At 42.1% G+C, this 12199-nt stretch overlaps 1 protein-coding gene and 1 long non-coding RNA gene across 4 annotated transcripts in view; one reads left to right on the top strand and one right to left on the bottom strand.

The window, feature by feature from the left end:
• The window catches only part of RAB29 (RAB29, member RAS oncogene family), an 18491-nt gene continuing 6292 nt past the window's right edge, over window positions 1-12199 (bottom strand). For all 3 annotated transcript variants that reach the window (XM_081865268.1, XM_081865269.1, XM_081865270.1), the window contains exons 3-6: window positions 7636-7707; window positions 6118-6299; window positions 5264-5385; window positions 1-4639 (exon numbers count right to left, since the gene is read on the bottom strand). In XM_081865268.1, the coding sequence (XP_081721394.1) occupies window positions 4510-4639; window positions 5264-5385; window positions 6118-6299; window positions 7636-7707 (506 nt within the window). In that variant the 3' untranslated portion in view covers window positions 1-4509. The remainder of the gene's footprint in view (window positions 4640-5263; window positions 5386-6117; window positions 6300-7635; window positions 7708-12199) is intronic.
• LOC309343594 overlaps window positions 7732-12199 on the top strand; it is a 16629-nt gene continuing 12161 nt past the window's right edge. The window contains exon 1 of the long non-coding RNA XR_014157344.1: window positions 7732-8123. This is a non-coding gene — a long non-coding RNA (uncharacterized lncRNA). The remainder of the gene's footprint in view (window positions 8124-12199) is intronic.

Here is a 12199-nt window from a genome sequence, read left to right as displayed (position 1 = left end):
TCAGGCTGATTTCAGATTTATTTTTAGTTTTTCCAACATTGCATTGGTTATTGAACAGCACAACTAAAACCTCATTTATCCTTCTGACACAAGAACAAATACTTTTAAACATATAAAACAATGCAATTCAAATGTGTATTAAAAAAATTGTGAGATTCTGAGAAAAACACCAGCTGTTTGAGGTGAGTTTTCAATGACCATTGTTGAAATTGATGGAAGGTGGTCCATACACTTTCCCCGTGAATGCTCCACACAGTTGTAACATTTCAATTTCCCTGGGGCAGGGTAGAATGACACTTTTGTTGTGCATACATCATGCAGTGTAACATCCAGACAAGTAAATGTGACATAGTCATGTAGGTAAGGAAGGCACAAGTAAGAGCATATAATTTTCTCATTAAAAAAAAACCCTTTTATTTATATTCTTGTTCTTGGGGAATTGTTCAATTTATGCTAAAGTGCTTTTATATTGCATGATAACTTTAATAACTTTTTCAAGAAGTAGGTTAAAAATATTTAGCACCAACTAAAATATTTGGGGGGGGGGGTAAAAACTACTATGCTAAAATAGTGCTGACTGGCAAAGGGGTGATTAAAAACATTTCTATTTTTTGCTAAAATGCATTTTCTTTTATGCATTCTTGTGCAAATGTGTGTTTTTAAAATGGTTTTAGCAAACTATGAGATTAAAAACACACTGTTAGAATGGCAGAAACTGGAAATGTAGCAGCACTGAGGTTCAGATGCATGGCAAGAGGCTCACTCACCAGATACAACTCTGTACATTTCAAAACCATGCATTTTAAAAAGAAATGGAAAAGTAACACTAAGGAGACTTAAACCCACCGGCACTGTGCTTTCAAAAACAAACAAACCCCAAAGTTGGCTTTTCAGCAGACCGAGAACATCAGTTTGAGGTCATATAAATGGCCTGGAAAAATGTGAGCCAACAAAACATGGATTAAGCCTCTCATGTGGACATGCCCCAGATATCAAACCATATTACTAAGGCAATGCTTGGTGCAAACCAGTGGGGATGGGAATCTTAATTCAGCACATCCAGTCTCTACAGTACCCATGCTTAATTGAGTGTGATTTTGTACTCTCGGGGGAAGTGGCAGGAATTGTGCACTACACATAGGCAATGCTGCTACAAAGCAGGATAAGGATTTAATTATACGAAATCCTACATCATACTTTAATTTGGGGGAGGGGTAGAGGAATTTCATCTGGCCTATAGGTAGCCCTAGAATACCATCTGGATGAAGACAACCATTTATAGAATCTCACAGCTTGCAATCAAAGAACTGCAATCTGATGGAGAGAGGGAGGGGACTGAGCCATAAATAAAGCACAATGAATTTACAAACCCGAAAACAGTTTCGTGAGCAACCTTGCTTAAGGCTACCAAGACAGCTTTTCTTGTATGCTAAGTGGAAGGTTTAGGAATCTCCAAGAAGAAATGCATCCCCCCTCCCCTAAAAGGAAACAGCAGCTCCCATTTGAGCCTCTCTCTAGCAAATTGCTTTCAGTTTACTTCCAACCAGAAAAAATGGCATAAAAGTTTTAGATCAGAAGCAATCAGTATAGCATGAGTTGTAAAAAACAAAACACACCACTCTGTTTTTATTTTAAAAGCTTACATAAAATAAGCACTTCAAGCGAGGTAACTTGTCCATTATGTCTTGGCAGAAAGAGTTTTGCACAGCACTTAGGACCAACACACACAGGATTTAAACATTTCTTGTTTTGCAAAGCACTCTTTCAAACGTGAAAGTTTTAGTGTTTTGATCATATACCTTGCATTCCAGTTGGTCCTCTAAAGACAGCCCTTTGGAAAGTCAGCTGTTTCCCTAGCTGTCTATATGTTCGCAAGTCAAGAATATAGTAGCTCCACGAGATAGTGACTTGAGAGATTTTTAATTTACTCATCAGCTATTCAAAAAGCACAAAAATAGAACTGGATGTGAAAAAGATAATGTGCATATATTCTCAAGTGTCTACCTATACATGGGTTCACACAGATGGGGGGGGGTCCTACAACTCCACCCAACCTAATGCTCTATGGGACTACAGCTCCCATCATCCTTGACCATTGGCCATGAAGGCTGGGGCTGATGGAGTCCAACAGTGGTTGGAGGGCAGGCTTATTGACTTCAACTGCCTCCCAATACTATAGCACAACATCAACCGTTGTTGCATAGATCTCTCCAGATATATTAACTTAGACAATCAAACAGCAGTTGTAAGCCAGTGCACAAGTACATTTGGCAAAGGGAGATATATGAAAACTCTCTCCTATAGATCATGGCTGTCAGAGATGTTGCTTGAAACAGCTCATGTCCAATGGATCTGTGTGCCAATAACCCAGCAGTAATTTCTGCCAGGCAGGTGTCAAATTCTGCATTATATACTGCTTTTCAAAAATGGTACAAAGTGGAAGGGCTAGTGCTGTAGTTCAGGTGTATGACTGTATCATATAGACTTTCACCATCATGTGGAAAAGGAACTATTTCTAGAAAGCCCTTAGGTTCTTCTCCTACCACTTACTTAATTAGTGCAGGCAAAAGTTTTAAAGACCTCAAATCTTTGTAATTTGCACTTCCAATTGCACAGTAGCAATCTGAGGCTAGTTTTGTTGTGCTCCCATTTCAAAGAGTACAATGAGATATTTGAATATACCGAAACACAACCAAGTTATCTAACATTGTTTTTCTATAGATCCCTCTTCAATAACATGGTGCCGTCCAGATGTTTTGGACTACAAGTCCCATCAGTTCCAATTGTTGGGAATTGTAGTCAAAATCTTCTGGAGAGCACCATGTTAGTGGTTAGTATCCCCTTTAAAAGCATTTAGCTTGAATGTCCTCTGTGGTTAGTACTTCTACCTGCAATTTTCAGAAACAGTGCAAAGAAACTTGCTGATGTCCTTCACTATCATTTAAAAACATTAAAAATGAAGTTATTACCATATTGAACAATATCTAGAGAGATTCCAGTTCCCCATCCACTGCTCGTTATCTTTTTTAGCAGCAACTGTTTAATAAACTTTATTTACAAAATACACAACCTGTAATACCCTATAACCAGAACGAGTCCAATGGATAAATAATGTGCCGTCTTGTCTACATAACTGAGAAAATGGTCTGAATATATATTTTATATCTTATCCAGAGGTTATTCGGACAGAAAGTTTGAAATAACTGTAATGTTATCAGGCAAAGATTCAAACATTGCAAGGCTTTAATAGATATTTCTTGTTTGGCCTGAATAGATTTGCTTTTACCCAATCATCCAGGAAATTTCAGAGTTTGGTTGAATATGGACACATTATTCATTCAAGGAATCTTTTACCCATTACACATGCATCTCCTCGGCTGTTTATTTTTTAAAAAATAGATTAAGAAATTTAAGCACGCTAATACAACTCACCATTTTGAAAAGTTAACCTTCCTGAATTATGAATTTTTAAAAACTGGTAAATTACAATTTTGTATTTTCTGCAAAAACAAAGTCTATCCCCTCTATATTAAAAGGGCAGGAAATGGCTGGTAGCGAAAAGGTACAGGAGAGATTTAATTCTTGCCTTCTGTCCTGCTGTGTTCCCTATTCTGCGTTTACCCCCTCAGTTCACTAAAACCCATCGACGTGCTTTTAAGATAGCATTGCATGATGGCTATCTACAGCCACATATTACGGCCTCTGAGAGGAAGTAATTTATCAGAATATGAAAGAGGCAAATGAGATCCTACCAGGGAAAGGGCTATAAAAACATAAAAACATTGCTACTGCTCTAATAAGGTGCATCAATGCAAAGCAGTTTACAGCTTTTACCTCAATTCATTGTAGGGCTCACTAATGAAATGGTCACAGGAAAAGGACCTGACAATTGTATCTTCCACATAAAAGCAGGGACAAAAAAGGCCAGAGTCCCTTGTGGTTTTTTTCCTTCAGCTTAAATGCAGCCATTCTCAGAAAACACGCACACAAAAGCAGCAATAGGCTTATCCTGGCAAATATGGCACCTCAAGAAGGGCTGTGGTAAGAGAGAGTTGTGCAGCTGTGTCACAAGGGGGGGAGAATCACAGCATGTTTCCACAGAGGATACATTAAAGGCAGTCTGCTTCAAAGTGCAAGATTTAGCACGTATGCTGGTTAGACACAGCCAGGTTACCCAGGGCTTTGCTTTTTTGGCCATTCTTCCTGCTGTGTAATCTTCAATCAACTGTGGTGGAGACTTTCCTACAAGTACAGAAGGCAGCAGCGAGCAGAACAATCTCCTCCAAGTTAGCTCAACTTGCAATGAGGAATACAGAATGGCAGAAGTGTACCCCAGTGGCCCATAAGCAGGCAAGACTGTGGCTTCCATCAACCTTGCTGGGATGCCTTGGTCTTCTATTGCAGCTTACGGCAATGCCATGAGGCAGTTCAGTACTACTTCTTAAGAAAAGACAGTATTAAGTTTCAAATGCGCTCTCGACCTTTGATCAGATGCCTAGGGAGTTGCAACTAGCAGCACCCCCAATTGGGCGCGGCTGCAGCTTGATGTAGATTGATGTAGTCTCCACGGCCTGAAAGAGTGATGTCCATGTCACCTGACGACGTCAACAACATCATCATCATCTTCTCAATAAGGACTCTAGGAAGAAGCAGGATTAGGTCAGAAAGAGAGAACAGACAGCACACATTCCCCAGCATTCCAGGAACCAAATCACAGGGGAGGACTCTCTGCTGGGGACCTCTTCTGTTCAAACCCAACACAATGTGACTGTGGGGTTCTGCATTTACCTCTGAGAAAACATTACCTTGTTGACAGACATTGTTTGCAATGAAGTTGTTTCTCTGGCAAGAGGTGGGCTTGCTGAGGAATGAACACCATCATGGACCCAAAACAACTTCTGTTTTTTAAAAATAAACAAGGCTGTGGTGCCTTACCTACAGAGGGTACAAGCTTGTTCCATCTACTGACCTAATCACCTGAAACCAAATCTCTATTGAGCATTGCATCCCAGACCCTGGCCTACAGCCAAAATGGTAGCCGTATCACTGCAAATCACTTAAATACCTGTGGTGCTGCCTGTCTCACTCCAAACCAAGCTGCAACACTGCATCATAGTGAAAGCATGACTGGATATTTTGGAACTGAGTGAAGTTGGAATTCTCTTTTTAAAGACCCTACCTCTTTTGTCATATGTTATCCATAGGCCCATACTTAGGGGATAATTACCTCTGGAAAAAACATTCAAAAATTCAATTTGCCTACCTCATCGACTCATTTACATTCTTGTTTTCCTTGACAGAGGTTTCAATCCATCCGGTAAAGCCATTCTCTTTACTGAACCGATCAATTTCTTCTCTGGTCACAGCCCATGGATAAAGGTCACACTGGAAAAGAGAATTTACAAGAGAAAGTACAAGTTCATCTTTAGAACAGTCAGGAAGAGATGTACAATTCGTTTTCTGCCTCTGCCACAAATCTGCACACGGCCAGATCTATCCAGCAGATTATAAGGTGATGCTATAACTATTTGTGCTGCCGCAGTTTGGATTAGCAGGGTAAAATGATGAGACATCTGTGCCTCTTCTGCCCCTGAAAAATTTCTTATTACTGTTCAAAATAAACTCCTCAAGTTCAAAGCAGAGTTTGATAAATGTGCAGATATTTTATATCCTAAGCAGATGTTTCAAATATGTTTTTTTCAGGGTCATGAAAGATGCCCACTTGGGAATTTCCTCACTTCCTTAGTGATATCAGGAACAATTTTAGACGGGGAGGGGGGATGAAAGAAAGGGGGGGAGAGAAAGGGATCCTTCTCCTGCACACTTTTAGCTCTGCAGGCCTCAAGACCTTCCCCACCCTCCCTTTTAAAAACTGTGGGGAGATGGAACTGGGTCAGAGGCCAGTGAGAAGACGCATTCTCCAAGCTCTGTTCCATGCCCCCTTCTTTTTAGGCCCCAACCCTAATTCTCAGCTGCCGCCAGTGTTCACTGATAGCATGAGGACAGTGCACATGCACGGCTCTTATCTCCCAGCACTTTAGGGGAGTTTCAGAGGGCTTATCGCCTTTTTAAAAAGAAAGAAAAACAGCTGGAAACACTCAGTCTACGGCCACTCACTTTATTAGCCAGCAGCAAACAAGGAACAGGGCTTCCATCCGGCAGCTTCAGTTTACTGTCCAAATCATACTTCCATTTCTGGCAGCTGGTGAACGTGCCAATACTGGTGACATCAAACATGATCACACAGGCCGATGCCTCTTTGTAATACAGCCGAGTCATAGACGTGAAACGTTCTTGACCTGGGGAGGGTTTAGGTGACGAAGGAGTTTTAGCATTACCTCAGATTCATTCCTAGGCAGCTTCCCCCTCCACATTTGTTTGATCCAACATCAAGGGAGTTGTATCTACTTTACTGCCTTCTGGCAAGGACAATGGAAAACTTGACAAAGTGGGATGACTCGTTCACAGGATGGTCAAACCGTGGTCCTACAGATGCGGCTGAACTACAGCCTCCATTATTCCCAACCATAGGCCATGCTGGCTGAGGCTGATGGGATTTGTAATCCAACAACGTCTGGAGGGCCACAGGCTACTTACCCCACCCTAAAGATTTAATGCACCAATGGATAGGAAGATGAAGCAGTGCCGGATTTATGTATAAGCTAAACAAGCTATAGCTTAGGGCCCCACTCTCTTGGGGCCCCAAAAAAACCTTAAAGGGAAAAAACTGGATGTGCATTTCCAAAACATAAGATAAAAAACAAATAAAATAAAACCTATATACAGCAACAGAGTTTTGTGTTGTGTAGGCTCCTATTGGTTACGTACAAATGGCTTTAGATACCTACTAGGTCCATAAATTACCATATAGCATATTTTCAACACAAAAAACAGCAATAATTTGTTGCTGACAAAGGACAGCTGGACATATAAAGGGCCCCATTATCTTCAGTAGCTTAGGGCCTCATCAAACCTAAATCTGGCCCTGAGATGAAGGGGACCAAAAGAAACCTGCAAGAACTACTAGGATTCCCCGATGATTCCCAAGTTAATCCACGGTTTGGAGTTCACCAATTTCTGTACTGCACCAAAGAAGAAATGTTGTCGCTTGTGTCTCCCCTCCCATTGCAGCTGCCTGTGCCAAACTCACTCTTTTGAGGGAGAGGGGAAACTGCCTCAAGAATTTATTTTTTTATATCAGTTATCTTTACTGAGAAGTCATACTGGTAGGTAAGTAACAAACCCTACACATTGCTGAGTTTTGCTTCCTAATTTTATGGCAGCAGCTTCGATTGCTGAAGAGACAAGCCACTTTTTAAATGGGCTGTCTCTTTGGCAGTGGAATGACAAAGCAAACAAATACACATGCCTCTTAGTCACCATTAATTGTAATAACCATCCATCAGCACCATTTTTAAGGCGTTCCCCCAAAATTGCCATTTCCAGACTTACACAGGAAATTGCACAAACTGCATCGCTAAAGAGGTGAAACACAACAACACATGGATGAAAATTAGACAGCTACTGCGTGGGGGAATTTTCTACCACTTTGGAACAATCTTTGATCGATAGAAAAAGACAAACAAATCGGGGGGGGGGGGGGAAATCTCATCCACCACAAACCAACAAGCTTACCTGCAATATCCCACAGCTGCAGCCGCACTGTCTCAGACTCTGACCACTGTACCACCTTCAGAGCAAAATCCACTGGACAACCATGGAAAGAAAGAAAAAGATAAAACCAGTTAGGGGTTGAATAAAATCACTGTGTTGTTTGCTCCGCTTATGAGTACTTCTGCTTCAGGCCTGAGGGGCCTTAAAAGAGGATTAAACAAATGCATGGAGGGTAAGGTTCTCATGATGGCTAAGCTCTGCCTCCATGGTTGGAAGCAGTAATGCATCTGAATACTACTTGCTGGAAACATCAGGAGTGCGGCGTTCTCTTGTGCTTGGGTCCTGGCTTGCGGATTTCTCACAGGGATCTGGTAGGTCAGTGTGAGAACAGGATGCTGGAATACATGGACTAGATCAGTCATAGGCAAACTCCAGCCCTCCAGATGTTTGGGACTACAATTCCCATCATCCCGAGCTAACAGAACCAGTGGTCAGGGATGATGGGAATTGTAGTCCCAAACATCTGGAGGGCCGGAGTTTGCCTATGCCTGGACTAGATCCAACAGTCTCTTTTTATGTTCTTATAATGGATATTAAGGCACTACACTTGAATTAGGCTAATGTACAACACAGCAATTGCTTCTACACTGCTGTCTTGATGCTATTCACGTTCTTCCTTCCAGCAGATGTTAAGCCCAAGATATAGCATTTCTTGAGTACTGCTGACCTCAAAGCGTATGTTTATGCTCCAGTAAATCACAGAGAAGTGGTGGAAACAGACAACCATGTAGATGTCACTTTAAAATTCCACCTCATTCCCCCATACAGCTTTAACCACACGGACAGAAGTCTACAACCATGTGACAAGCCAACCACTTCTCCAGATTCCTGTGGCCATCTGTTGCTATCCCAAACAACTCTGAAACAGAAGTGTGTGCACACATTATGTGCATGCTCACACAAGTAATACATCCCAAATCCTGGATGATTCCTTCTATGTTCATGGATCCAGAATTATTTCCACCTGAAATATGATAACTAACAGCAAGAGTATATATATAATAATTTCCCCTTGAGATAGAAGTCTTACATATTTCTCAATAAGTCTTTTTTTAAAAAAACTCCCATCAGTATACCATGTTGATATGTGCAGCACCACCCTGTTCCTGTGAAATGTTTTAACTGCTTTTAATTTTGAATTTTTAATGGTTACAGCCCACCCCCGGAACCCGTTAGTGAAGGGTGGGAATAAATTTAATAATAATCATTTATAAATTGATTGCATATTTATGTTCTACCTTTTCTGCAAGGAGCCCAAAGTGGTATACATAGTCCTCCCCCTCATTTAATCCCTACAACAACCCCGTGAGGCAGGTTAGGCTGAGAGTGATTGACTTGCCCAAGGTCTCCCAGTGAGCTTCATGGCTGAGTGTGGATTCAAACCCTGCTCTCCCAGGTCCAAGTCCAGCACTCTAACCACTACACCACACTGGTTGGTTCTCAGTCACTCTGGATCATCATCATTATCATGGTACAGTACAGTCTTGGGCAGACATGTCAGGTAAAAATAAATAATAATAATAATTTATTATTTATACCCCGCCCATCTGGCTGGGTTTCCCCAGCTATTCTGGGTGGCTTCCAACAAAACATTAAAATACAATAATTCATCAGATATTAAAAGCTTCCCTAAGGTAAGGCAAAGAGGGGATAGATAGCTGAGAGCTCTCTCCTCTTCAGGTACTTTCCCCAACCAGCAAGATCAGGGCTTGGCAAGGTCTATCTTGCCTGGGCCAGATCGGTCCTGCAGAGATCCCTCTGTGCGTGCCTGCAATTTTCGGCACCACGGAAGCGAGTCGCTGGTCAAACGACCTCCACGGGCCGCTTCCAGCCCATGGGCCTTAGGTTGGTGACCCCTGAGAAAGATGCTCTACCAAGCAGCTCTCCCACCGGGCGGTGGTGCTTCTGAATGGCAGATTGGTCCACTACAAATCAGGAACCATTCAGAGTTTAGGAACTTAGGACGATGCCTTATATTGAGTCAGACCACTGGGTCCATTTAGCGCATTTGTCTACACTGACTGCCAGCGGCTCTCCAACAGGAAATCTTTCCAAGCCCTATCTGGAGATGCTGGGAAACTTCTTCATGCAACACGGATGCTTTATCATTGAGCTACAACCCTTCCTTAAATTTAATTGTGGATGAGGGAGTGAAAGCAGACCTGGGGGGATGAACTAGGGGAGAACTGATGTGACCCAGCTTTGGGTACCTGGTGCAGCATCAACATAAGCTTGTAACTGACGCTTGGCCAGAGAGACAAAACAAGAAACCCTCTGGTGTACTGCTGACTTCGGATCCTCTCTGCACAAACTGGTGGTGTCAGAGAAGCCCAGGATGGCTGTTTCAAAGGACTCAATATTCATGGTTGCCATAATACCCATGGAGCTGTTTCAATACATTACTGACCCACCTTTATGTAAAAGTTTCAAGAGGTTTTTTTTTGGGGGGGGGGGGAATACATCATTGACCCAACACATATGGCAGGGCATACGTTAAATCTGTGGGTGTGAGTTGTAATAACCCTATTTCCCTGTGACCTTTGGGTTGATGGTAGAAGTCCTTCCCTGAAGGGTTGGAGGACTTGAAAAGCTTTTCCACCCAAGAGACTAATTAAATTGAAGGGATTCCTGAATTTCCCCAATAAATTGTCCATTTGTCAGGTCTGTCCATCCTCCCAAGGCCTTGGTCTCACTGTGGCAACGACAAGATGGAGACAGCTGTCAAAACAATCAACCTCTTCAGCTCAGTAGAACTCAAAAAGGGCTCTTGGGTTTGCTGGAGATAGTTATGAGAAAACTTCATCTGCTGACTTTCTGCCTGTCAATATTATCACTGCATATGCCCTTCCCTGATTTATTTTGAGTCCACCATCTCACCCATTTACAACAAGAAACAGTTTAAGCTGTTGAATTTCTGCCCACTACAGCCGTCAAAGGCACAAGACCCCTGCTCTTCCCCCCAAAGCCAAGTCTAAACCTTTCAAAGAACTTAGGTTTCATGAGTCATAACCCAGATATGTTACTGGTCATCAATGGACCACTGCTTAGAAATGCAAAAACTGTAAAGTATAAAGATGTCTTAAATACAAATATATTTTAAGCTGGCAATTCTACATTCAGTGCAAGCCCAGGCATGGTATTTCAGATGGCTGTGTGTGTGTGTATGAAGGGATTTGATGTTAATAAGTACAGCAATGTTATTAGCTGTAGTGACCCAAATATACCCATTTAAGTGTTTATACCAGAAGCAACATTTCCCCCTTTGAGCAGGAGAACCAATGCCCCACCACAGCTACTACAGTCTTAACATTCCATACACACACACATACAGTATTTCTGCAAAATGCCTACTACACTGCAGGGTACACTACTCTGATTGCATTCACACAGCACTTTATTCCAGTTTCTCAGTATTTCCCTAACTGTCAATTTTTGCATTACATTTGATCTTTCACACAATGTAAAAGCAACTTCCAGAAATTCACCAAAATATAGAATAGAGCTGGCTCTGCGTTCGTTTCCATGTTATTTGCAAACAGATTTTTTTCTAGAAGCAAATAACACTGAAATGACCACTACATTTGTGCTATACTCCACTATATTTCTGAAAGTGGCTTTTACGTTGTGCAAAAACTCACATATAATGTGGAAAGTAACAGGTAGGGCGATGTCAGGAAACCAGAATAAACTGCTGTGTGAATGCAGCCTCTGTCTCAACCCCTTCTCCCCAATGTTAGCATATTACAAGACTGATGCTACCCATACTTTTTTATCCACAATACTACCTCTCCTCCCCACCAAAGGGCTAGGGATATAGTAATGATGGATTCTATTTGCATTAGCATGGTAATTTAATATATTTACATTTCCAGGGGGGAAACACACCATTTTTTGCATGAAATTAAGCGCGGGTGGCGCTGTGGTCTAAATCACAGAGCCTAGGGCTTGCCAATCAGAAGGTTGGTGGTTTGAATCCCTGAAGCGGGTGAGCTCCTGTCGCTCGGTCCCTGCTCCATGCCAACCTAGCAGTTCGAAAGCATGTCAAACTACAAGTAGATAAATAGGTACCATTCCAGCGGGAAGGTAAACGGGTTTCCGTGCGCTGTTCTGGTTCGCTAAAAGCGGCATAGTCATCCTGGCCACATGACCTGGAAAAACTGTCTGCGGACAAACGCCGGCTCCTCAACCTTTAAAGCGAGATGAGCTCCTCAACCCCAGAGTCATGGTCAGGGGTACCTTTACCTTTAAGCCTGAGTTAGAATTAAGTGTTGCCTTTGCTGCGACCTTTTGCTGTTGGGTGGTCATGCTCCTACACAGTTACACTGAAATCCTACAACTCTACAAGTTATATGAAATCCTACAAGTTAAAGCCTTTCCTCACAAAGGAGTTCCTCTAGCCCCCTGATCATTTTGGCTGTTCTTTTCTGCACATTTTCTATTCAATACAAAATCCAGATGTGTCCAGACCTGTACACATGCTACCCCTGAACAGAGTAGGAGAAACTGTTGTTCTCCTTGGGAGTTG

The sequence above is a fragment of the Podarcis erhardii genome, assembly GCF_964252035.2.
Source record: "Podarcis erhardii genome assembly, chromosome: 6".
Taxonomy (NCBI): domain Eukaryota; kingdom Metazoa; phylum Chordata; class Lepidosauria; order Squamata; family Lacertidae; genus Podarcis; species Podarcis erhardii.
Note: the sequence above shows the minus strand (reverse complement) of the source record. Positions and strands in the feature narration are given on the sequence as shown.